The sequence below is a fragment of the Acanthaster planci genome, linkage group LG07, assembly GCF_054643075.1.
Source record: "Acanthaster planci isolate LZ-2023a linkage group LG07, COTS_SCS, whole genome shotgun sequence".
NCBI classification, from domain to species: Eukaryota; Metazoa; Echinodermata; class Asteroidea; order Valvatida; family Acanthasteridae; genus Acanthaster; species Acanthaster planci.
The window spans coordinates 5,761,605-5,789,127 of NC_141783.1; the positions used below are offsets into that span (position 1 = coordinate 5,761,605).

Genomic DNA, 27,523 nt, shown 5'->3' on the forward strand with positions numbered 1-27,523 from the left:
AGTGTTTTCAGCACTGTCTTTAACATTCGAAATGTTGCTTTCTACTGTTCAAAGCAATGTAACTAATCTGAGGTTGGAAGGAAAATAGTCTGTTTCCATATATCAATATGTGAAGTTGTATTGCTATTGCCAGTGGGGTCTACTTGGAACAGGACAAACATGGCAGCATCATTATAAAGGTCTTTTGCCTTTAAGGCTGACATTGACTATGGTTGTATCAGAAGATGCAGTTGTTTTGTCCGACTCGTGATTTGACTCATGACAAGAACAACAATGTTATTATTATTACTATTATTATTTATTCATGCTAATAATAACATTGCAAACAAGATGGGCATAAGAGAGACAAAAACAATTAAAAATTACTGTGGTCACAGGCCTGTTTCCCACATCAAGTCAAAATAAGTAAATACATATATAAAAACACTGAACATGTGAACATATAAATATGAAAAGTACACATACATGTATTAAATACACTTTGACACTTTGTAAAAATTAAACAACGATAAATACATCCAAGAATAGAATTATAATACTCCATTAATTACATATTAAAATAGAATTAAAGGTCCATCCAGGACATAAAAAACAATAAATAAATACATGAGATGGCGTATTTGTACAATTAAAAATAAAGAATGAATGATTGCACTGACATAACCAGAGTTACCAAACATAAGGCGGAAACAACAAAGGGTGAATCACTATGGCAAGGACATGCATGGAAGAGCGATGAATGCAATAAAGCCTAAGAATCAGGTTGAAGGACAGTGTTTTTCAATAATGCCAGGAACCGTGAAAAGGGTTGCAAAATTAGAGTGTTACAAACATGTTCAGGGACATGAGACCACAACCGGGGAAACTGATGAAAACAGGATGAATGAACAGATTGTGTTCTAGCCTGGAGATGATTAAAACTAACAATATTGGTATGTTTGGAATTCACATTAACCTTACTAAGACACATTTCACATTTAACAAGACTAAGAAAATGTTTTCAGACAAGGTACAACACTGCAAAGTTGCAGCGATTTGATAGGGTCAACCAGTTAAGAATCTGCAGTCTATCCGTGTAAGGCATTACTCCGCGTTTCTGACCTAAAATGAATCAAGTAGCATGTTGCTGAATGTTTTCTAGAATATCATGCTTCTTTGAGGCAGCCAAAGCAGGAAGTCCATACTCTAAGATGGGAAGAACAAGGGCCTTATAGAGGGATATTTTAGCACATGCAGAGGCATTAAAAGCCACAGTTTTGATGAAACCCGGCATGCAATTGGCTGATGAACTAACAGCTCTCCATGAGAGCTGAGCGCTTAGAGTGACGCCAAGATGTTTGACCTTGTTTGATGCTGTGAGAGAAGTGCCTTAAAGAATGTAAGCTGTAAGAAATGAGTCTGTTTGCGGGAAATGTGTATAATTTTAGTTTTAGATGTGTTAAAGGTCATACAATTAGAGGCACTCCAAGCACTCAGTTCAGAGACATCCAAATTTGTAGTAATGGAATGGTTGTCATCTGCAAAAAAATACACAAGGGGAACTAATGTTGTCGGAAATGTCATTAACAAGAAGGTTAAAAAGTAGGGGCCCCAATACACTTCCCTGTGGAACACCAGACTTCACCAAAGACCACTCCAAGGTTCGTCCTACAAAAGTCACTCTCTGTAGTCTGGAGAAGTGTGTCATGGGGCATGTGGTCAAAGGCTTTGGTCGTGTCTTGAAAAACTGCATCAATTCTAGGTGGGTTATGCTGATCAAGCTGTGTAGCCCATGTATGGTAGACATTTAGTTCTTGAGTAACACAAGATCTAAGAAGTAAGAAACCATGTTGATTACCAGAAATCAAACAGCATCCAAATGCCTTAGAATAACATCCAAAATGATCTTTTCCATTACTTTACATAAAGTGGAAGTTAGAGCAACATGCTGGTAATTATTCAAACAACTGTGATCACCTGATTTAAAGACAGGAGTAATATTTACAGTTTTCCAGCCAAGGGAAAGCAGCCACACCTGCTGAAGATCCTGCATAAAAGTGGTGATATTGAGTCATGGCATTACACAAGAATCTTGCACGTAGTGTAAAGTATATACTTTATCATTATCATTGTAAACGATCTCAGAACCTTGGAGAGTATACATTTTGATGCTGCCATGGTGCACATGGCTAATGAACACAGTCACTACCTCTGTCCCCACATGTACCCATTCATTCTCTTGGGTGGAAAGAGGAAAGAAGGGGTAAAGTGACTTTCCCAAGGTCACAACATGTAACCAGCTGGTGGATTTTAACCCCAGACCCAGGAGTTATGAACTCTGACCACAAAGCTTCAAACAACAACAACAGCTGCAGCAACAACTTATTAATTTATGTAAATTCTAAAAAGAAATATTCAAATTATGCACTTTTCTTTGAGAACACTAAAAATAATAAATAAAACAATCCAATCTTATATGAAAATGCACAAACCCAATTATTTATGTAACATGTAAAGAAAACCATCAAAAGCAAAGAAAATTGCCACAATCACTAATTGTAGAATCAATAGTTGTGATTTTTAAATGGAGACATTATAAAAAAAAACAAATCAAAAAGAAATACCAGAACACCAACTTCAATTTTAGGAAAAACATCATGGAAATAATGACACCTAAAACCCATCCCCACCCACTGTTACATTGAAGGATTAGGAGAAGTTGAATTGAAACAGTTGTGTTTTCAACAATGCCTCAAAAGTGGCCTTTGGAAGGGCATTCTAGAGTTCAGGAAGATCAGTAACAAAAGACTGATCCACTGAAGTAACCTTGGTATGATAAGGGTAGTCCAAAAGGGTGTCATCATGAGAACTGTGAAGAGTATAATGAGGAAAATGCAACACATCCTTAACCCTAACCCTCCTGAATCCTTCACCTGTTGGAGGATTGAGGAGGGTGAGGGTTAATGGACTTGCCATGCTTTGCTAGGGACATACTCATCCGTCAAATTGTAAGAAGCTTCAATCCCTATGTAAACAAAAAAGACTATTAATCCTTTTCACCCTTCAACCAGTGAAAGTATTACTGTTTCAAAGAGACAGTGGATTAATTTGTATACAAACTGTACTCTACGTATCAGTAGGTATGTGCTTTCAGTGAACCGTGCAAAAGAATTCCTTACTCTTATATTCCCCAGAATCAACTAGGACAACTATCTTTATTGTGTTGACTACTGTGTCGGGTATCGGAGTACTGATGTTTTTGCTGCTCCGTCAGCCACCTCCACGGGATGAAACATCCATCCAGTCTACAGAGCTGAGGTTTGTGTATCAACATTAGCATGTATACATGTATTGTTTGCCATAGACCCTCGAGCAAGATTTAATCATTAAGGTGTGGTAACTCCTTAACTACGTCCAGCCATCTAGGATGCAGATGCCTTTACTGTTGTTGCAAGACACAGGTTATGTCAATTCTTACAATATGTAACCAAGTGATAAAAATGCATATCGTCCTCACGGTTTTAGTAATATCACATCGTAGACTATTCCCTGCTCTATTGTCAAACTCTGTGTGTATTCTGGACAGCTAGTGTAAACGTGAGTGGATTGGAGTCTGATCCAGATCTGATCGCCTCTCTCGAGCCCCCCTGTTGGTGGGAATGTAAAGACAATTGCTGGATCAGACTTAGCGAATTGACATAACCATATCCGGTTTGCTTGATCCAGTGGCCTGGCAAAGTCTGAAGTCTGTTCATTGAAGTATGCATAAACTGTGCTGGTCCCATCAGCTCACTAAATAATATAAATCTGTGATTGGTACATGTATTTAGTTTGCAACATCAATCTGTGTCATTAGTTCTTGCTCCGTGTCATAGCCACTCCATCTCAACAATTTTGAAACCCAAAATAATACAAACTATTATACATGAACATGTATCTCCAACATTTTGGTTGTTTAAATTTGTTAATTTTTGGTCAGTTAGTTGGGTCTGTGTTTCTTTTGACTCAATTTGTAGTTTTGTTCTGAGTTTGTGCATGTCTCAATAGTGCAAACTATACTCCAAAAACTTTGTCCCAGTTAGTGTTCGACAATAGTGGTGAGAGCATATTCTGCAGTTAAGTGTGGAACAACACTATATACACATGAAGACGAAATACTTGTAAATAAGCAGATGACAGTCATCTATTTTTATTGTCCATTATGAAGGTGCAGTGTACATGTAGCCCAGGTGGACTCCCTGACTGTACTACATTACGGAGGGAGTCCAGGATACAAGGGTGCAAAATCGGGCGAAAAATTTTAGAGTAAAATTAGTAACACTTCTACCTTTTCCAAGGAGCCAATTTCTCATCTGTATCTCCTATGCGTCCTTATCTCCACGTCTGGTGGGTTAAGAAATTTGACACATCACTATCAAAGACAAAAACGGGAAAAATAAAATCGGATGTAACTTTAATTCTTGCAATTGCCGTGGACTGTTTTCAGCCGTTCTCCAGTGCAGTTTGTACAGTGTGCATGCACAACTATTCGGCGTATGAAATTCCAAGCTGCATACACACACATCGAAACTACATGTTCTGACTGGAACCAGTGAAACTGAAGTCTAACCAAATCCACTGGTTTCCAGGCTTACATAAAGCACATAACACACAACAGGGTTCTCAACCACAATTACCATTGCAACACGCAACATTGGGCCAGGGGAGAGGCAGTGGCGTGTGTTGATGATAGTTGGCCTAGTTACCTGCAGGCAAGCTGAGTCTCCTAAGTCTATGGCCAGTACAGGAAAGTTAAAATTCATGATTTGTACAAATCCTGGCCATTTTTGAGCATGTATTTTGTGTTAACAGGTGGACTTAAAATACAGACAAAAGGTGTTCACAAAATTCGATTAATTAAGGGACTCCCAGCAGTTCCGTACGGTCGAGGGGAGAGGGTATTATCCAGCAAGGCTTTGGCACATTTCTGTTGCTAGCAAATTACTCATATCTGTTGATTTGTCCCATTTTAAAAGTTATACTGAATACTGATGGAGATTGATTTTTAAAACCTTCCACACAGTCTAGCTATCTGTCTGTTGCTCTAAATTCCAACTTGTCACTTCCAATTACCAATTCAGTCTGCTTATTGTATGTTTAGTTTACGAATAAGAAAAAGGAAAGGCCGATCAACTTACCGCACATGCGCACGCTAGTGTACTACTTCTGCATAATGTGTTCTTGATCAGACTAGCATTGCTATCACTTGTTCATCACAATCATCATGCCTGCAATGTAATCCTCTTTTTTTATTCCTCAATTTTCAAGATAAGTTACTGTTTCTTTTTAATAAAAATCAGATCTCTACGATGTTGTGTATATATACATCTTTAACCAATAAAACTCTATGAACAAATTAAACATGTTAAGCACTTCAAAGAGAGATCGTTGATGAACTCATTCCCACACAAGAACCCTGCATATACAAAGCCTTCTACGTTAATCAAGGTTATTCTTATAAAATAGCAGGTTGTGTCGCAAATTTATGTTTATAACCGAAATATACAGCAGAACAAAATATGAACATTTTAGGGGTAACCAGTAGGGGGTTAATGGGTCAATTTGAAGCCTCTGATCTGACATAAATGGAACTGCAGTTTTTGTATATATATTTTGTATGCTTGACAGCATGCGGGTGAAAGCTGGGTACCAGTCACAGCCTCTGTGTAGCAGACGTGCAAGAGATCATTAATGGAAATGCGCACGTGTAGTGCATGCACGGGCTCGGATTCCACGTGTGGGCATTTTACAACTCGAGAACAGATGAATTACATCTACAAAAGTAATGTTGTCTGTCACTTATTTTCCTCGCTTTTGCAGTCCATGGTTCGTTCTGAAATTCCAAAACCTCCCAGACGGATAGATAAGGCCACAAAGAATTTGTAAATGTGAAAAATTAGTTTCTGCAACAAGGTAAACCAAAACCAAATTCGAACCAAATTTGCGGTTGTTTTGTACACAACTTTTGTACATGTACCCTGGATGTCAGTCGTAATGAAATGAAGACAACGTCCAACCTAGGCTAAGTGTACATGTATCAGAATGAATTGTAAACGGTTGTGTAGCATGTGAAATATGCAAGTATGGTGATAGTGTACCTTCTTTCATTGTAAAAAGTGGATTGAAGCAAAGTAGAATTGAAATACATTGTAAATGCCTGATTGCTGATGAAAAATGTGATCCCCCATTTCAGGATTCAGTGTAAATGTGGTACAAACTGTAATACAGTGACTGCTAACCAGGCTATATCATTGATACATGTACATGTACTTCTGCTACCTTCACCTACAGTATACAGTCGATAACAGTGAACTCAATGGGAAAAGCAACCTGGTATCCAATATGATCAGTTGTGTGACCGCTGCAGTTGTTTGTTAAGGGTTGAAGTTTGTTTCTTTGGATAAATTCCTTAATATTCTATCTGCTGAGCTTGAAGATGCATGCAGATTCTCCTCCATAAACAGTTTTTAAAATGGTAGATATTACTGTCTAAGAAGACGTGTGACATGCACAATTAAACGGATGTAGCAATGCACTAAGTCTGCACATGTACGACTTTCTGTGTAGTAATGGACCGTGGTACTTGTCATTCAACCAAATTTGAGACCTTCAATATGTTGCAAAGAAATCAAGATGATGTATTACAATAGTATTACTAACTTCTGTTATATGGGATATGAGACCTTGGGGATACATTGCATGTTCAGTTTGGTTTTCAGGGGTGTGATGTATCCAATTTGTCTGGATTTCCAGATGTTTGGACAAATGTATTCAGGACTTAGGGATTTATCTATTTGGTTTGGCTTTGCCAAAACTAGAAGTAGTATTTTCCAAATTTTGCACAAAAGTAAATGCAAGGCATGTGCAAGTTGCTTTTTTTAACAGTGCATGCCCTCTTATTGTTACTTGCTCTGGAATGCCATAGTATACCGCTGAACAGTGGAGGTACATACATGTACATGTACAGTATATGGCATTGAACCGGAAGGACTTGGTATGGCTTCTAACTGTACATGTGCCATGCACTGCAGTCTGCATGTACAGAAAACCATCATTGTGCAGATCTTTCACTTGACAAAGGCATCAGAAATCCATGGAAATTTTCTTGGCTTGAAAGTCAGGTGGAAAATGAGGCTGCGAAGGGGAAGACAAATATTATTATTTAAAATAAATCAACAAGCAAGGATACTGTAGGTACGCGTGGTGCACAGATAAACTGTTGAAATGGAAGATTGAGTGACATACTGAAAGAGGCTTTTTCCTGATTTTTCAGTTTCCTCAAATCTCACCCCTGGGTTTTGGGTGCGATGAGTGCCATGGTTGTTAAAACTCACATTACACAAGTAAATAATTAATTGTTCATGTTCTTGAAGCACCAGTATGTACAGCACAAGCAAAAACCATCTACAGGATACACTTGTACTTACACAGTCAAATAAAATGTTCTGGTTTGATGTTGCATTTCTCATTTTGCACTCCACTTTATAAGGTGTATTATCTTTGATGACACATCAAAATGTAGTGCAAAAACAGAGATTCAAATTCAGATGTACATTTACATGTGCTTAAATGTACTAAAAAAATCTGAGCTTTTTTCCAATGATCAGAGATGGGCAACAACATAACGCATGTCAGCACTCGATGCAAGGAACTCAACATTTTGGACATTTTATGGAATATTTTTAAGTAAATTCAACTGGCAGTCAAATTTACTTGGAACATGTTGCCAACAAACTGTCAAATGAGGGCACTCTGACACTACCCTGAACAGAGCTATTCATAGGGAGAGCTGCGACATGAGAGCTTCAATTGCTGGAAACAATGGTGGATTGTGTGTCAGTGCACATGGGCAAGCTTCATGCTTACGACACATACATGTATAATAAACAGTCGTTTTGGTTCCAAAGTCTGAAGTTGGCACTACTCATTCTATATACAACTCTGATCGTGTACAGTGTCCTCCCTAACTCACTAACTTTCAGTAGCTTTATTCCTTTTCCAGCCCTGATGCTGAGGCCAAACTGGGTCCAGTCCAGTCATTAGGTGAGACAATGTTATGCTTTTCCCATGTTTAGTGGAATATGGACAGATTTATGGAATGGGATACGTTTGTTACTATAGTATGCAGACTTAAGCTGTCACAAATTTTAACAAGAGGTTCTTTGAAACTGTTGGGTGGACTGTAAAGAATTGGGGATGAGTTTGGATTGATCAGGCATGTCAGGTGTTTTAAACAGTGGAAGGTGTTCCATTATGAAAATGTTGGTGTGCACTTACTATCTTCACAAGAAAGTAGTAAGTTTCAATTAAGAACACACTAAGAGGTTATCTGAACCACAGCATCACTTGCAGGCATCGGGATTTAGTTTTGTGCATCTTATAATAAATACAAATTCATTTTCTGTCACAAAACCATCAAGTCTACGGTGCTCTACCTACCCAAACAGTCACTACATGAGCAAATTTCCTGTGCGCCAATTATTATTAGCTGGAAAGACTTTATCAGGTGCACCCTGACCTCCCACAATGCAACAGTGCCCCACTGCCATGTTCGTCCTTTTCATAACGGACGTGTCTTTCGAAGCATCTTTGATTTATTGGGTTTCCATTTTTGGTACACGGTGTCAATTGGATCATCCATCCTTCCTTTCCAAATAAAGTATTACCTTGATTTTCTTCTATTTGTTGGTAAGAGTGTTATTCTCATGTATATTTTGTGTTCTTTTCTTCACTTTTTCTTGTGTGTGCACCTTGAGGTATTTACTATCGGCACTATGTGGTTCATCCTGACTACACCCGTGACTATCTTACTGATAAATATCAGGCCTCAGCTGGTTGAATTCAGGGGATTGCTGTTGGTACCCATCATACTCCCCTGTTTTTCCAGGTACCACCGGATGAGGAAAAAGGCCTCACCATCAGCCAGGGGATCCCGGCAGGATCTGGCAAAGTCCCCTGGTTTGTTTGGCCCCACGGAGCTGAAGGGGAAGCTCCATGGTTAACTGAGGAAGACCGCTTGAGCAGGGGCACCTCCAGGATCTGGTACAGCCCCCTGTTTCCTGGGTCTAGTGCTGGCCTGCTGTGCCAGCCGGGACTCCTGAGTGAGTGCCCCATTGGATGTTTCCCGGGCCAGTCCAGCCGTCAAGTTCACCATGCCTTCTGACTGCCATGGCCCAAAGGAATCTACATGTACGTGGCATTTCAGCCAGTGTTCCCCCCCCGCGCGACTCCGAAGAGCTCTACCTGACACCAACCAAAAAGAGAGAGATGTTCTAGTCTCCAGCCAGAACTTGGCATGTGTCGGAGTCCGCTCTGGCCTGATGGTCCTCCGCTTGACCATCCATCAATCTACAGGGCACACTCGGCTCTGGCTATTGCATGGCCTTGCTTCAGTCCAAGCAGCTGACTGTGTCTTTGGCAGAAGATGATACTGATTCCACTGGCATCCTCACCTCCTATGACATGTTCCAGGTTCTCAGTCCTCCATCAGCCTCCTTTCAGCAGCAAGACACTGATCACACCTGTGCCAGTCAACCAACCGCCCCATGTCTTGAGCCTCCGCCTTCAGATATTCTTGCTATGGGGCTCCCAGGTGTGAAATAGGCTCTTTGCCTAACTGGACTGCTCCCCCTTTTGTTATCCAGAGTGACCCTAGTGTATACAATGCTGTATGCTATGCATCTCCTTGTCACCTTCCCTTCATCTAGGGCCTTCCGGAAGAACGTCTCCAAGACAACAACAGTATGGCCGCCAGAACCGGGGGGGGGGCATGAAAGAAATAAAAGCATGATATTTACACTACATCTTTTCTAAGTTTGTTCGGAAAAATCTAGTTTTCAAACCGTGTGGAAAGGCACACTTCATGCTGACTTTACCTGTTTTGTCTTGATCATCCACCATCTTTTCTTGTCTTGAACATCACGTCAAATTACGTCATGTTCTTGTAAATGTTGTAAACCCATCGTGCCTTTGAGCGGTTACTCCTGGAAGCTTGATAGGATGTGTGCACATTATCTGGAGTCAGTATACTTGTCCTACCCACTTTTGCCCTGGGATAACACGAGTAGCTCACTCGAATGTGGCAACCCCTGACTGGTAGCCTGGTTGACGGCCGTGGCACGTGCTAGCGAGTGTGTTTTTGTCCCGCCTTAACTTCCGAAGGGGCCAATTTCACCATGTCCGCGGCACGTTGGTCTACGTAAGTGACACTTGTTGGACCACATTGAAGGTATGCATGATTAGAACTCATGGTGCAAAACAAGATGGCGGGCAATATTGAAAGGGGTTTAGTTGGGGTGATCATAAACTCTCGGCCCTCCGGGTCCTCAATCTGGTTACAAACAAGTCTAACGTTATGGCTGTTCTTACATTCAATAAATATTTATTCCAGCTTGTAATAACTTGAAGAACAACTTGAAGAATTGTTACAACAACAATTCGTCATTCACCTGACATGGGCAGTGGGCACGACTTAGCCACACACATACATGTAGGACCGTACATCATGGCTCTCTTTGAAATCTGTCTTTAACTGTTACCAGCACAGCCCTTGTATGGAAGCTTAGTACAGATTGTCGGGAACTTTGAACACAATTTCTTTCGAAATAAAAACAGCCGGACAATTTTACTTACACCAGTTGACTACTTAGAATTTACTATCTGACAATCCCATGACAAAGATTACGGCATTCATCTTTTTTACAAAAGAAGGCATCTTTTCAAACCCAGCCTGTAATGTATGCTGACGATGTCCATGGCCATTTTGAATAAAATACGCACAATACAATTTTCATCATAAACTTACTGAAGGTGTATCCCAATACATCATATTAACTTATTTTGCAGAAGCTTCAATTGAAAGCCACCAGGCAGGACACATTAGCAGAATCGGTAGAGTTGTGCTAATGTATATATGCAACACAAATGAAACGAGTTTTATTGTACAGTACGTATGTGTATATTGGCTCTACAGTTTCATTGCAAATTCTTGTCATTATTGAACTTTGTAAATGTGCAAGCAGATTTCGGGCCAAATTACAGAAGCAAGTGGCCTGGTAAGTCCCAAAGATTGTACCAGAGAGCATCTACAATCCAAAATTTTCCAAATGGAAAACACTGGTGCCCCCCCTACTTTTTTATACCTTCTGACAGGTCTAGAACACTGTAACAACAAGGTACTTGGAACTTCACAAATTACTTTATTATAATAATTGCCTTGTGTTATCAGTTGTGGAAAATGAAGTAAAACGGAGACGTGACCAAAAATTGTCCCTGTTATGCATATGACCTTATATTATCAATGCTCTTCTCATCTGTCTTTGACTGTACATGTATTACGGCAGTCCATCAGGCTCCCTCCTCAGATGATCATGAGCCATGGCCACACTTTCCATGCAGCTGTTACACACATATGCCCCCTGGGTCCAACATATCTATGGTGTGGGCATCCAGATGTAATTCAGATAGTAGCACATTCCGGGCCAACTTCCCAGATCTCTGTCCTGGTGAATACACCATCAGTATGAGGACCCAATTCTGGGTCTCTGTCACAGCCTTCTTTTTGCTGCCATTGGTAGGCCCACCCAGGCCACGGGGAAGCAAGTCCACACCTCACCTGGTGATCCTTATGATCGCTTCAGGCCTAAACCTACTGGCATGTGAGACTACACGTACATCACTGGGCACCCCATTCAGGAACAAGCAAATAGCATTTTATTGGCAGTCTTCCCATCATTTTTAGCTCTGCCCCAGTGAATTTGCCATCATGACGCAAACCCGCCGCTGCGTTTCTCCAGTCCGCATCCCCAGGCATCTGAACCTAACAATCTTCAAGCCGTTGGGATTTGTACACGCCCCTTGTCACCCAAAAATCGGGAGTTTCCTCAAGGGCCCTCCTGAAGAAACTTAGTGAATCTATCCCCACTGTGGCTCACCACGTACAACCCTGTGATCTACAGAATGACCATTCTGTGGCCCCCACTTACACAGCTCCACCTGGCCACAGATTCTACCATGCGGCCCTGCCTTGCCTGCACACCGTCCTGGTGTGTGTTTACTTCAAAGTGGGCATGTCCAAAGTTTCTTTGCGGTGATTGTTACAAGGTCCGTCAAAAGTAGGCTTGCTGTGAGCCCACTTTTTTGTTGGGATGGTGACCCGGAGCATCTCTTCCAAGCGGCTGTCACACATATGCCCTCTGAAGAGGGGTACTTCATCAGACTCTGTCTGTTTCTGCAATAAATGCTTTCGGTTGTTAAGCCTTAGCAGGATTTCAGGTTTAACATGTACTATGATGAGTTCTCTTCTTCTTAGAGTGACCTCCTGTGGATGCTCCTCTTTCAGTTATTCATATCGCAACTGTCATGCAGCCTGATCTCCTCAATGACGGCCTTTTATTTTTCACGATCCTTGCACCCTGGAGACGATGCTGATAAACTTTAGTGCCCTGTTCTTGTCCTACAGTGGTACCTGACAAAAAGGATAGTATGAGAGGGACGATAACCCCCGTCACTTATCACTATCATGAGATCACACCATCCAGCGATGTCAGTCACTGTCCGCTCCGAGCGGAACAAAAGAGGGTGTGTTTTTTTTTTGGTACTCGCCACAATGCTGCGCCTCATGGCGCGCAAGCATATGGGTGTTTGATGCGGAGTACACATTTATTCCGGCATGTGTTTTCTTTGCGTACATGCAGAATGTGTGCAAGAACCCGATTGTAACCACATGTCTTTCTTTGGGGGTGCACTTCAGCTCGGGGTGGAATGCCTGCATGACAGCTTCGGCCATTAGATTTGCTAATCCAGTCTAGCCATCAAGCTCTGATGAACATAGTCAATATTACATCAGGGTTCATGATGTAAGAGCAGTATCTGCATCTTGGTCTTACTCTCGAGATGTTTCCATTGCAAGCATCTGCAAAGCTGCAATTTGGAAGTCTCCCTCTACCTCCTGCTACTTGAGGGATGTCCTGCACAGCGACACCACAAATGGTAGGAAAATCTTACTGTCCACAGACCAATTGCATTGTGGGAGGTAAGAGTGCACCTTGGAAGATCAAGTCTTTTCAGAAAATAATAATAGGCGCGTGGGAAATTGGCATATGTAGTGACTGTTTGGGTAGGTATTCTCTGGTAGACCTGACCCACACTGAATGTGGAAGAGGAATTGTCCTGATGTGAAGCCTTTGTGTGCAGTGTTATCCAGTAGTAAATGCTTGAAAAATGATTTTAGCTCCTTAGAGTCAGCGCAAGGGATGAATCAGGTTTCTAAATGGGCTGTGTTCTTCTCAACAGCAGGAATGGAATAGGAACTTGAAGATTTGTGTGAAATTGTGTCACTCCTTAAGGTTTCAGTTTTTTAATGTCTCTGTTTTTCAGTTCGATCATTCCAACTCCTTAAGATGAAAGCCATGCTTTTGCTGATTGTTTGCTTCTTTTACACCGGTAAGTCTCTGGAATCAAAACAACATTGCTTCATTATTGTAACTGAATTTTTTGTATTGGCCTAGTTTGTGGAAAAGCTCTCTAACAACTTATTCATCAAGATTTTTTTATTATTTTGCAGGGTTGGAGTTGACATACTTCAGTGGTGTGTATGGAACTTGTGTTGGCAACACCCACCTACTGGGCCCCAAGTCTAAGAGTTATGTTGCCCTATGTGGCATTTTGATTGGGTGTGGTGAAATCATAGGTAGGTTTGTAGGGCTGAAAGTTTCAAAAATATATTGAATTACAGGGCCAGTAATTAGAAAAATTACCTGACAAATGATTACTTCTTGGGCTAAAGTAAGGATTTCAAATATACCTTTGAAGTTTGAATTGAAGAAAGTGTTGATTCAAACATAATGGTAAAAGCTAAGTTTTTGTACAATGTTAAATTGGCCGAGCGGAAAAGAAGATGAATGTGTTCATTGGAAAAATTGAAGTCCCATGATCAGTACACGTAGATGTTGCACTCTTAGAAAAATCTACCAGGACTCAAATTGATGACTTGAAGGACTAGGCCCTGAGTCAAATGTCATAGGACTGCTGAAGAGGAAATACTAATTAGAAAATTTACACACAAAGCAAAGGTCTGTAGAGAAACAGTTTAGGGCTGTTTGGTACATATCAGTTTTCAATCATAAACCAAATATTTGAATAGTAATTTTACAAATTTAATATTCCAGTAAAAAATCAGCTCTTGTTCAAAATTTGGGGAACCTGGTGAAATTGTCTGCCTGAAAATATGCTGTGGATTGTTTAAATTAACTATGCATCAATTCTATAGTGTACATTCAGGCAAATGAACATGATGTCCAAATAACAGTTTTCAGTTCTGTCTTATGTTTAATTAAATACAGTGTTAAATGTTTGAAATAATAAAACTGAACGGATTGCTGGCTGGCTTATTAATAGCATGCAAGTAACTGTGAATAATATAAAGGAAAGGAAATTTAGCTCGGCCAAATATAACATGCGAGTAGTTTTTGTGCTAAAGTAAATCCAAATGGAGCCCTTATCCCTGTGAAAGACATCTTAGTTTGGGTCGTGAATAAGAAGTCATTAAAATACAATTTAAATAGTAGCATAAGAATTAAAAATGAGACTACTTGGAACACACGTGCATTTGGAATGATTGTTGTGAAATGAATGTATTGAATAGATCCTACAAATTTCTGTTGGTCAAGTGGGTTTTTGAAATCGCACTTTGTCTTTCGTGAAAATAATGTACATGTAGCTGGATTTGTTCACATCAATTCACCTCAGAGCTGCTGTGTTTTACACTTGTATCTGTACAGAGTTTGATCGCCGTGTCAGATCTGCTCCACATTTTACCTATAGTAATTTACTTTGTATTTTTACTTGTTCCAGGTGGAGCCATCTTTGGGCTGATGGGTAGTCGTACCAACAAGTTTGGTCGTGACCCCATTGTTCTTCTTGGCTTCATTGTGCACATAATTGCCTTCTATCTGTCTCTCCTGAACCTGCCATCTGACTCGCCCATTAGCGATACATTCAACCACAAAGGCTACATCCAACCGAAGTAGATATCACATTTCTCAAACCTTTGATGACGTCTTCATTTCAGTGCTAATGAGTCCAGTCTATGTCTATGTCTAAGCAGTTTTGAAATTTCATAAATTCATGTATTTAAGATATTTTATTCTTCTTGCGTAATGCCATGCATGGAATAACCATATCTATATACTGTTGCTTGGCTTGTACCCATCACATAAAAGTAGTCATGATAACCGTGTAGGAGCAATTTTGTCACGAATGAGGGTAGATGTATTTTATTTACATGTGGTTTGCTTGAAAAGACATCTGTCAATGTGAAGTTTTGCAATTTAGTTGTTTGTAATTATCATTGTTAATAATTCACATTATCTATAAATGAGAGGTCTGCTACGACCCCCCCGCACAATCTTTGAAGTTAACACAGCAATTATTACTGCAAAGTTTGGATTTTTGCAGGACTAGTGTTTCATGTCTTAACACAAAGTGTCACTGAAGAACTTTTTCAAGCCCTACAAAATAGGGAAGAGATGAATTGCAATGATATTATAACATGGTTGAAATAGTTGATATTTTAGAGTTTACATGCAAAATGCGCCTATTTTTACAAAGGAATTCAGTTTTGTTAAAAAGTAAGTGGTTGAATGATATGGTTTATTTCATATTGCACTATTTAAAAACTTCTTTTTTTCTGGTATAGCCTTGCAGTTGCCTTGGTCACAGCTTTCCTGCTGGGTTTCGGAGACAGCTGTTTCAACACCCAAGTCTATTCCATTCTGGGATACATTTTTCCAAATGACAGTGCTCCGGCCTTTGCCCTCTTCAAATTTACGCAGGTAGGTGTAGTACAATGCATTGATGGTGATTTCATCTCTATCAAGTTTGTCAGCAAAGGATTTTTTTAGTTCTTAGTTTTTATTTAAATAATTTAATACTTAAGTGGTTTGTAAAGAGCCAAATATGTACTGTGTCTTTATGTCTTTAAAAAGGGTCTGCCAAGCTAGATATGTCAGGCCCTCTTTCTTTTTTCTATATTTAAGGTCACTTCAGATAGTAAGCAGTCTTTAGTGGCTTCTGCAATTTTTATTTCTTAAAATTTACAATGGATGGCAAATGTTGGATAGTCAGACTGCAAACTCTGTTTTAGACTTTGGACTATTACATTCTTGATGAATTGCAGGGCGTTATAGACAGAAGGTCTTAAACTCTTAGCAAAGAACTTCTGTAAAGCTATGCACCAAGTCAGTTTCGTATTTTCAAAAAGCAAGGTCATTGGCTTACATGTAGCACTGGCTCCAAAAATTGACATTTAGCTAAAATGTTGGCTCTCCTCAAAATTTGCTGGATTTCTGAGTTTCTGGCATTTAGTTTCCTGAGCTAATTCTGTTGGGGTCATTGCTGCCCGATTTCCTGCCTTAAAAATATCAAATTGTCTGATCTGAGACTAAAGCATGAAGTACTTTATTTTATGGTTACACGTACTTACCACTTACTGTGGAGGTCAAAGTCAAAGCAAACAGAGGTGAAGCTAATATTTGGTAAAGGCCCTTAATCTGAAAATAAGCAAAATGATGTCTTTGATACACATTGACACCCTAAGTTCCTTGAACGGTTTTGTTTCCCATAATTTTTTCAGTCGTCTTCTAGTAAGGTTTTGTTTCAACAAGGTAAAAAGTTGGCTAGTTCTAGCAACCTCCATATAATTATAGTTCAGTTGTAAACGTTTAAGTCTTTAAGAGGTCCATGTGAGCTCTCACTTATCTTTCTTTGTTCTCCTTTCTTGCCTGATCAATAGTCCCTGTCTGCAGCCATTGCCTTCTTCTATGCCAAACATCTACTCCTTCACTGGCAGCTACTAATTCTTGTCATCTTTGCTGTCCTGGGGACATTGTCCTTTGCCATGGTGGAGTGGACTGCCAGCAGAAAGGTCCGGGAAGGGTATGAGAGAATTTAGGCAGACAGAAAAACAAAAAAATCCCCATAAGTGAATTTCTCATTCCATGGATGACTTTATATGGATAACGGTAGTCTCCATTTTTTTGTAATCATCTGTTACCTGTTAAATAAAGGGCCACTGCAACGAACTACTGTTTGATGCAATCCCTAAATTCAACTCAACATCTCTGTTGTGCTTGATTATAATTCTTCGTATTGCCATTTTTAAGGATGATTTCGGGCCTTCTCTGTAGCTTTTTGGCAAATTTGATTTCTGTTTTCATTAGCAATATTGGAAATTATTTTAGGCAGAATCCTCAGTGTTGCAGCGATTCTAACAAAAGTTGCAGTTTCTGCTCTGGACGTGTTTCTTTTTGTTTGTGTTAGATTTTCACTGTTGTGGCCAGCAGGCAATTACAGAGCAAAGTTAATCACTTTTTACATAGCAGGGGATTGCATTACATAAAAAACACTCAAATGTAGAGGATTTTAAATATTGAAAGGTGCTCTTGAAATAAGTTGAATCAAAAAGGGATGTTTTGTTATTTCATAAAGTTGTTAATTGACTCAACTAACTGGTGTCAGCCTGTTCAATGATGAAGTAGATCTATAATCAATCCTCAATTAATTAGTGGTTACTGCTTCTAGGGAGAATGGCCCATTTGTCGTTTAGGCCCTTTTACAAGGCTGCAGGCCTGGCTGATATATTCATGCGTCAATAGACATTGTCTGTCAGGCTAGAGGGGCCACCAGACAGTCCTTCACGTGTTTGTAAGTGTCCAGTAAATGAAGATAGGAATTTTAAAAAATTTTGAAAACAGAAAAAATGATAAATGTCCCGGCCCAGCATCTTCAACATTGATAACTGCCCCTGCAGGAAGTGGTTAATACAAACATGCGCCTCTACTACTAAGTGCATGCAACCATCAACCTAATCTGCAAACTCACAGCATCTTTGCAAGAGAGCAATATGACCATATGACCAAAATGCTGCTTGAGCATCTTTCATCCTTCAGTAAAAGGAATGTTTTGCATTTTATTCTTAAGAAAGTTAATATACTCAAAGTCTGTGTGGTCTTTTGATCTGTTGTACATGTAGTTTGAAAAGGTTCTAAATTGTTTATTGATCTGTTGTGTATATGGCCTTTTAATCGTTTGAATATTTTCAATCTATAATGTTAAGTTGAAATAATGTACTAGAACTGTAAAACATCCTGAACCACTTCCTGCTGGGTGTAATTTGAAGTTGCATGACGTAAAACCGGGTGATTTTCAGATTTTCCATTTTCAAAATTAAAAAAAAAACTATAGCTTCATTTACTGGACGTTGACACCCACACAAATTGACTGTCTGGTGGCTACTCTAATCTGACAGACAACATCTATTGACGCCCAAGTATTTCAGCCAGGCCAGCCGCCTTGCAAAAAGAGCCCAGATTGTGCGGTGTTATGTATTTTTTGTTCCCGAAACTGGCACAGTGCAGTACTGGTGTCTTCTCAATAAAAGCCAGATTAGCGTGCAGCGGTACTGTAACGCTCATCATTGGACCTCATTTGTCCCCAGTGGTAATCCACTCGTGCTGAATGCCACAAACTGTTCCAATTCCCATCAGGTCGATGTTTTGTTATGTGGCCCAGCTCTTTTGTCCAATTTTGGGCTCCCTGACTGTACATGTACGTATAAAGAACAGGTACCCGAAACTGGGCTCCCCGGCAGCATATGGTTAAAGTTATCGTGCCAAATTTAATAAAGAAAACAGAAAAGTGGAAATTAATTGGTTAAGTTTAGGTATTGAGCATTTGCTAACATTCTGTTAATACCAAAACAAATTTTTCAACCAAAATTGAACACCAACATAACAAAAAATTTTCAACTTTTGGAGTAAACCAAAGTGGAGAAGTGGCAATTTTAATAAACTTGGTAATCAGAGGACTTCATAAGACTTGTTACTCTTGTTGAAACTTGAATTGGTTTCTTAAAGAAAATCTTGGTTGTTAAAAATCAGATTTTTGAAATAAAAAAACGAGATTTTCAGAAATTTAATCAGATCTGTTAAAATTTAATTTTTTTTTTTACTTGTATCTTTGCACGAGTGATTAAAATGTTTTTGTCCAAGTTTAATGAGTACAGCATTAAATTCTTTGAAACATGTATCATCATGGACCACTGTGACTGACCACTTTGCGCTGGAAGATGTGTAAACATAACCTGGCTTTCTTACACTGACATAGCTGAGAATTAAAACATCAAATGCGTCTCGACTCACCTCCGCCTGATGTCTAAACATGCTAATCCCACCCATTTGTTCTACAAAGTCTCTTAAACTTGGCCATTGTGGAGGGCCCCCTTGTGGCAGCAATATAGCTCCATGGGTGTGCCCCAGTGTTGAAAAAATGAGGTTGCAGGAAGAAACATTATACCAGTACTGTTCAAATGACTCTTATGAATCACTGGCCATTTATGTCATTTAACATTCTGCTGTGCTGTTTCAGTCTTTCCTAGTCCCTGAAGTTCTTTGCAAACAAGCCTTGCAAACATTTGACATCCATTTTCCCCTGACATTTCTACTCTTCTCTTGAAGTGTAGCCGTATCCACTGTCGTTTTCAGCCACATATCTTTTATAAATTTAATGCAAAGCTGCAGGCTTTGTACATTCATTTGCACTGGCTTTTTAACATGCCATTTTTGGAAGGCTGAAATAGTACATGTAGGTTTTAGCTATGAGAGCCTTTGGAAAAACTGAAGTTTCACTCGGTGGCCTCTCATGAAAATCATAACACATGCATCTTTTATGCCATACATTTGGTGTACATACATGCACATTCTATGCACAGTGAAGATTTTCTCTCGGCTGACATCCATACTACCGATGGGCAATTTAAAAAGGCATCTTTATTTTCCTAACAAAAATAGGCGAAGTATGGCTTTATCTAAAATTGTAGCAAAACAGTCAGGCTCCTTCCCATTTCAGTGTTCAATAAATGATTTGGATTTGAGAAGCATAATCCAAAATGGCATTTTTGTGAATGCAGCCTTTTCTCATCAGAAAAATTTCGTTAATTGAACAGTAGTTGTGTAATTTTATTACATTTTTAATTCCTGATAAATTGTTTTCTTGCATCTTTGTAACATTTTACTATTTTCTATGGTGAAGAGTTGTGCATATTTTTGATTATTCAATGTTTCAATAAAGGTCCAGTATTTTTCTTTCACTGCAGTGTAATTGTACCACTGCACTGTTGATTAGAGGCTTCTTGACAGTAAATTATACAAGTATTTTTATGACAAAGAAGTAATTTGATACACATAAAGGCTGTGCAAATCATCACCTAGATTTATGCTGTTTTATCAGCAACCATTGTTGAGGTAATGTGTCTGGTATCCTAATCTTTTTAATTACATGTATATTTGTTTAGTTTGACTTAAATTCTCCAGACTGCCTTAAATGGTTCAGTATCTTGGTTCCACTAGTACTACATGTACTTCTGACAGTTTTATAACAATGCATTAGTGCCAATTGCTCAATGTGGAACCTTGCTCCGAATATAATGCAATATATATGAAGCAACAGTATGTGCTGTCTGCAAAACTTAAAGCCAAGGTGTGTATAAATTAGTGTGTACCAAATGCCCTGCACATCGACTTGTAAAAGGCAAGGATCACTTTATGAACTAGTGTCACATTAACTGTTTAGATATCCCTTACACATTAACTAAAGCGGAAGAAGAATTCTCCAAGTATGTTAAAAATTCTTATCTTCAAACAAACTTCAAATCTCAATTCCGATTGAGCGATCCATGGCAACAAACAGTGCAATATATACATGTAGCTTTGTTGCACTGTCCAAGTCAAACCCTGCGTAATGCATTTTTCTAACTAAATGCACTGCGCTATTTTACACTGAAAGCCAATCGCACAACTACAAATTTACTGTAAATTCAAAGGTGGCACATATGTGCACATGTAGGCCCCTGTAACAGCTATAATTGTGTCAAGTTTGAAGATGAATTGGTTTGGCCTCGTGGTATATGAGACACAGATGCACTACATTACTCTGTGTTCCATTCGTGCTTGTGTGATAACTAATAATATCAATGACTTAAACATTTTTGGATTGGTCCAGTTACATCTAAAGTAACTTTTCCATGATGTTGTGGGGGGCACTGTCTTGTCTCTTGGTAATTAATTAAATGAAGGCCAAAAATAGACTTAAATCCTAGCCAGTATACACCCGAAAAACACTGAAATGCAACGTCTTTGTAATTAAAAAAAAAAGAAATAATAATAGCAACTTGATTTCAGATTTCACTCAGACAGTCATTTTGGAGACCTGTTTTAAGGTCTGGAGCCTAAGACTAATGGTGCGTTTTCTGTTTTCCTGATGAACCAGACTTAGTTTGTTTGTACTCCTGGATATCCCTGACTTCTCAAAATGATTAAAGGGGTCGTTTTGCAGGGTCAAAGATGTCCCACAGTCTTTCATACTCTGCAATAAATGGCTGGACAATGTCAGGGTTGTTCGTAATCAGCACATTCTCATTGTTGCTGTTGACAGCATGGCAAGTCCAGTTGAAAGAGCCATTGATGAGTGTCATCCCATCGATAACCACAAATTTGTGATGCATGAGGTAGCTGGAGTAATCCCTTCGCACTTGGATCCCTGCACATAAATGGAAATCAGAAAAATACTCTAATAAGATTGTAGGTCAACTCGCCCCCTGGCCGACTCGCCCCTTACCAGCTCGCCCCTTACCAACTTGCCCCCTGACCAACTCACCCCTGACCAACTCGCCCCCTGACCGACTTGCCCCCTAAGTTTGCCAAGCATGTATGGCCGGCCCATTCACCATTTTAAAAAAATACATACAGTCAGAGATGGAATCGGTGATTGCTGCCCTTAAAAATAGGTTCTGGGGTTTGCAGCTGGCACTTAAAGTTGAGTTTGTTAAAAGCTTGGTGGATATTCCCTTTGTGTGAAATTGGGGGTAACAATATTTTTTTTTAATATTGGTAAAACTAATTCAGTATTATCGTGTGTATGGGCCATGGCGCAGCGTTTCCTGTGTATTGTCTATGGGATTTCGTGCGCCACAACACCAACACCCTACCATATTAATTAACTTTGCAAACTATTTCAGATAAAAAAAATGGTATATATTAGGCATAATGCCCGGCGACGCAAACCTACGGAAGTATTAAGGAGACATGATTTATGACAAAGGGTGTAACGGTTGCTACACACTTTCAGGTTCTGATAACTTCACAGGATGCAATTATTAGTTCACAATTAACACTAAATACTGATTTATTCGGCGAGTACAGTCATCAAGGATCACAATGTTGATCGGCCATATTGAATTATATCCCAGCATGCACTGTCGGTGTCATGACGTCAGGGAAAAACAGTCATGTCATCTGGTGCCCGTTACTTGTAAGCAAACTAAGAGCACTCTCAGAGATATTCAATTCCAAAACAGGAATAAAAATTACGCAAATAAAAAAAAAAAATAATGGGGCATTAAAAATTGACATTAGTGTACAATATACCACTATGACTTTATACATCACACAAAAAGCGTATATCCAAGAACCTAAATTTTCGCAGTATATGTGAGGTCCCAGTCAAGTGAATGAGCAACAGAACACTATAACTAATTAACTGGATATCGGGTCACTACAAGAAGATACAGTCACATACCCAAATATTAATGGGACAGATCGAGGGTTCGAAGTTGTTGATCCTGAGGGTATGTTGGATGTACAAATAGCCTAATCAGACAGTGGACGTAAGAAGCGTTGAATAAATAAGTGATTAGTGGTGATGTCCAAATATCCATCACCGTCCGTGAGTCGTTCATGTCCCGTCGTTGGTTAGAACCATTGTTTTTTTGTTTTTTTAATACATTGGGCCAACCATATTTGCTTGACGTTCCGAGGGGGCGAGTCAGCTAGGGGGCGAGTCGGCCAGGAGGCGAGTTGGTAAGAGGTGAGTCGGTCAGGGGGCGAGTTGGACAGGGGCGAGTCGGTAAGGGGCGGGTCAGTCAGGGGGCGAGTTGACCTGACACCTCTAATAAACGCCCAATCTTCTCTACATTGTTGCGAGGAATCTTACCGAATCCTAAAAAGTTTACTACTATGCACTTTCTCTGCACTACCTTTCAAGGAGTATAAATGGTGGGCATGACTGGCCGATCGCTCTGCAAAATTGGACAATTCTCCATGAAATCTCCAACTTTACATTCCTTCCTTGAGACAATCTTTAAACTATGAATTAGAAAGAAAAGGCAATTGGCTGATGGCAGAGTTGACAAACTGTGCACCAAGTTCAAATGATCCCACAGAGATCAAGTGATCTCATATCGGCCTGTTCAGGCCAAACATAACAATAATTCAATCTTCCATGTTCCTCACTGAAGCACTCAAAGTCCTGGTGGATTTTGAGGGTCCTGGGACATGTAGGAAGGTTGTGCACCAGGTAGGCTCACATGACAAGAGTTCAGGTTTACACGTAGACCTAGACGATCAACTTCACAGTTCTGGAGGTACTATGAAGTATGAATTAACTGAACAGCCTACACCATTCCTACAAGTCACACATCAAAGGCAAACTCCACTCATCTTTTTCTCTGAGAGGTCACTCATTATGCCAAACTCACCATCTCTTCGAAACCTTCCAATGAAAGTCCCAGACGTGTTTTGGGCCTCATCATCTGTGATAATTCTCACTACGATGCCTCTCTCGTGCAGTCCAATGACTAATTCCGCTAAGTCGCTGTTTGTGATTGTGTACATGCAAATATCAAGGGAGTGCTTGGCGTTCAGTATATATTCGACCATACGGCTGAAGTTCGTTACCTCGTGCGAGAACGGACATTTGGGCCTCCAACAACCTTTTGTGGTCAAGAAATGATCGGGGCAGGTGCGCTCTGTGTCGGGGAAAAACAGGACATGGTGAAAGACATTTGACGTGTTCGATGATTGCCGTGTGGCAGCAGCTGACAACAAGGTAAAATGGCCCAACATTTGCTGGTGAACTTTTCTCTTGTACAGGTAATACAGCACTTCTGAGAATAGGCCTACTCCAAATGCGAACACAACCGTAATCCATGAACGTAAACTCATTCCAAAATGCCTGTTACTGCCACATCATCAGTGAAACAGGAAATTTTCAAGATGAATCCGATCATAAGTAGGCACTTCACTACGGTCGTCGCCCTGGTGCTCTAACGGACCAGGCTGAAATTGGCACGAAATTCGGGCCGGATTTCGGCTAGCCTGATTTTGGGCTGGACGCTATTTCTACGGCTGCAAGCAACCCTAGTTCACGTAACCGGATAGAAATTCTACGGAGGCCGATCACGGCATAGCAGAAAGAGCCCATAAACGTCCACAAACAAATTACAGACAAAAAGTAATGTTTAAATAAATCCTTCGCCGGAATGTATCTTAGCTATGAAACAACGTGAACAACTGAGATTTTTTTCACAAACAGGAAATACAGACGGAATGTGTACGAAAAAACACTAAGCCTTCATGCAAAATGGATGAGGGCGCTAGTACAGACAATGATGGCCCCAAAATAATGCCTTCGCGAACGGGTTCGCAATTTGTATACTGTCAGTTTCTCTTCTATTAAGGAAGTTGGAGGCACATCAAATCAGTAATTTCTGAAGAAGCATGAAATGTTATGGCACAAATATAAAAGAGTGCCAGAAACTATTTAGAAAGTGTGAAACACGAAAACGTCAAAATCAAAATCGCTCTATAATATTGATTTGTAAAGTACCGATTAGGAACAATTAAAGACGGGGAAAATCGCTTTCTGGGCTGATGTCCGTTTTCTGGAACGATTTTGTACCATCCTAGAATTCAAAAAAGTGTGATTTTCTCTTGAGGAATGTGTAGGGGGACCCCTGGGCACACTTAATTAGCGCCCCGAATGATTCGGCCCACAGGCTGTCTCAGCCCAATTGATTTCAGGTGTGGCAGTACCAGGTTAGAAATAAAGACGGGGTAAATCGGTTTCTGGGCTGATGTCCGTTTTCAAACGATTTTGTACCATCCTAGATTTCGAAAAAATGCAATTTTCTCTTGAGGAATGTGTAGGGGAGACCCCTGGACACACTGAATTAGCGCCCCGAATGATTCAGCCCACAGGCTGTCTCAGCCCAATTGATTTCAGGAGTCAACGCACCCGATTAGGAACAAAGACGGGGAAAATCGGTTTCTGGGCTGATGTCCGTTTTCTAACGATCCTAGATTTCAAAAACGTTTATTCGGCCCACAGGCCGTCTCAGCTGATTTGTATCAACATTTTTGTAATATTTTGGGGGTTTTTTAGCTTAAATTCAATGGGGTTGATATGGAGGAAGGACTAGTGTTTGAGCTTCACAGAAAGTTGGGCCTTTTGGTATGTGAGTAGGAAGACAATAGCTGTCCAGTCTCCTCCAATGCAACGACTGCCTATTGGTAATGTCTGTCAACACGTAATTCGCCCGCCACACTGTACTGTGCTGTGGTGGGAAACACTAACCTAATGGGCCAGCCTTGTTGACATGCGTTACCTATCTTTTATCGTGGCCTCGGAGGAGACCGCTGTTGCTTTAAAGTCATGACAAATGAAACTTCAAATTTCATGAAACTCACCTATACACTTTCCTTCCCCCTTGGTATACCCGACATTGCATGAAAAATTAAAGTAATCAATTTTTCTGTCCATGTTGTAGCCCCCCTATATTATAGACATATATATTAAAACATATTAGCCAGAGTCCCTTTTGATGTTGCTGAAAAACATGCGTTGCCCTGTTAAATCTTATTCATTGCAGCAATCTTGTTGTAATAAGTTCGACAAAATAATCATAACTGATCATTCTTAGAAGTTTGCTCGCAAGAGTAACATACCGATATGTCCCTTGCTATTTACTTAGCCACATAGAAAACTGCTAATATCTACAAAACAGTCGGGGAAAAAATCATGGTGGCGAACAATGTCCACTTCATCTAACCCCTAAACGCGACATTATACCTTGCAAACGCGAGTCAACAGTATCACTAATTAATGGACAGAATTACAAGCGGACACTCCAAAATAAATAAACGAGCCCTTGCGTCGCCGAGTGGCAGCTAAACTTCCGATCTACCAAAAACACCACAGTACAGGGTGGCGAGCAAATTACGTGTTGACAGACATTACCAACAGCTGTCCAGTCTCCATTGGAGGAGACTGGACAGCTGTTGTCTTCCTACTCACATACAAAAATGCGCAACTTTCTGGGAAGCTCAAACATTAGTCCTTCCTCCCTATCAACCCCGTTGAATTTAAACTGAAAAAAACCAAAATGTTATCTGCGTGCTGGCGCAACGACGTGTCAGAAACTGTTGATACAAATCAGCTGAGACAGCCTGTGGGCCAATTACACTTTTTTGAAATCTAGGATGGTACAAAATCGTTTGAAAACGGACATCCGCCCAGAAAGCGATGTTCCCGTTTTATTTCTACCTGGTACTGCCACACCTGAAATCAATTGGGCTGAGACAGCCTGTGGGCCGAATCATTCGGGGCGCTAATTAAGTGTGACCAGGGGTCCCCCTACACATTCCTCAAGAGAAAATCACACTTTTTTGAAATCTAGGATGGTACAAAATCGTTTGAAAACGGATATCAGCCCAGAAAGCGATTTTCCCCGTCTTTGTTCCTAATCGGGTGCGCTGACTCCTGAAATCAATATTATAGAGCGATTTCGATTTTTGCTTTTTCGCATTTCACACTTTCTAAATAAGTTCCGACACTCTTTTGTATTTCTGCCATTAAATTCCATGCTTCTTCCGAAATCACGGAGTTCATATGCCTCCAATTTCCTTAACAGAAGAGAAATTGACAGTATACAAATTGCGAACCCGTTCGCGAAGGCATTATTTTGGAGCTATCATTGTCTGTACTAGCGCCCTCATCCATTTTGCATGAAGGCTTTGTGTTTTTTCGTACACATTCCGTCTGTGTTTCCTGCTGGTCTTTGAGACAAAGAGTCTTTGTTGTTCACGTTGTTTCATAGCTAAGATACATTCCAGCGAACGATTTTTTTAAACATTTCTTTTTTTTTCTGTAATTTGTTTGTGGACGTTTATGGGCTCTTTCTGCTATGCCATGATCGGCCTCCGTAGAATTTCTATCCGGTTACGTGAACTCACGGACGTATATAAAAAAAACCTGGACTTGCAACGCCTTTGTATGAAAAAGAAGCCAACCAGCGGCCATTTTACCGAGCCGAATACAAAGGCGTGGGTCGGCTCCCTACTATTGACGTCAGGAAGAACAAAGGCGGGCATTACCAGGAAAGCTTTGTATTCGGCTCGGTAAAATGGCTGCGAGTGGATTCAATGACTCTATAAGCTGATTAAGGGCATTGCGAGTCCAGATTTTATTATACACGTCCGTGCGTGAACGAGGGTTGCTTGCAGCCGTAAAAATAGCGTCCAGCCGAAAATCAGGCTGGCCGAAAATCCGGCCCGAATTTCGTGCCAATTTCAGCCTGGTCTCTAACGGGGTGTCGGTCATTCGGGATCAGGTC

General features: G+C 40.2%; 2 protein-coding genes and 1 long non-coding RNA gene across 4 annotated transcripts in view; 1 reads left to right on the top strand and 2 right to left on the bottom strand.

Moving 5' to 3' along the window:
• The window catches only part of mfsd11 (major facilitator superfamily domain containing 11), a 45,312-nt gene extending 26,246 nt beyond the window's left edge, over window positions 1–19,066 (top strand). For both annotated transcript variants that reach the window (XM_022233686.2, XM_022233687.2), the window contains exons 4-10: window positions 3,174–3,297; window positions 8,021–8,061; window positions 13,396–13,461; window positions 13,583–13,708; window positions 14,872–15,043; window positions 15,716–15,851; window positions 16,811–19,066. In XM_022233686.2, coding sequence (XP_022089378.1) covers window positions 3,174–3,297; window positions 8,021–8,061; window positions 13,396–13,461; window positions 13,583–13,708; window positions 14,872–15,043; window positions 15,716–15,851; window positions 16,811–16,969 — 824 coding nt within the window. In that variant the 3' untranslated portion in view covers window positions 16,970–19,066. The remainder of the gene's footprint in view (window positions 1–3,173; window positions 3,298–8,020; window positions 8,062–13,395; window positions 13,462–13,582; window positions 13,709–14,871; window positions 15,044–15,715; window positions 15,852–16,810) is intronic.
• Window positions 12–16,815, bottom strand: LOC110978581 (uncharacterized). Its single transcript, XR_015425815.1, has 4 exons — window positions 16,502–16,815; window positions 3,497–7,152; window positions 1,957–2,026; window positions 12–1,809 (listed from the first exon to the last, which is right to left on the bottom strand). It is a non-coding gene; the product is annotated as an uncharacterized LOC110978581 (long non-coding RNA).
• A 1,202-nt stretch (window positions 19,067–20,268) lies between the features above and the next one.
• On the bottom strand, window positions 20,269–24,261 carry LOC110978546 (uncharacterized). The gene is made up of 2 exons (XM_022233622.2): window positions 23,609–24,261; window positions 20,269–21,612 (listed from the first exon to the last, which is right to left on the bottom strand). The coding sequence occupies exons 1-2, from the start codon at window positions 24,072–24,074 to the stop codon at window positions 21,389–21,391; spliced, it is 690 nt and encodes a 229-aa protein (XP_022089314.2). The 5' UTR covers window positions 24,075–24,261; the 3' UTR covers window positions 20,269–21,388.
• Window positions 24,262–27,523: the final 3,262 nt, after the last annotated feature.

Bases quoted from the DNA above. Each gene is read 5' to 3' on its own strand.
- LOC110978546 (XM_022233622.2), bottom strand. From the start codon at position 24,074: ATGAGTTTACGTTCATGGATTACGGTTGTGTTCGCATTTGGAGTAGGC. The intron at 21,613-23,608 runs GTGAGTTTGGCA...ATTTATGTGCAG, and splicing joins TGGAAGGTTTCGAAGAGATG to GGATCCAAGTGCGAAGGGAT.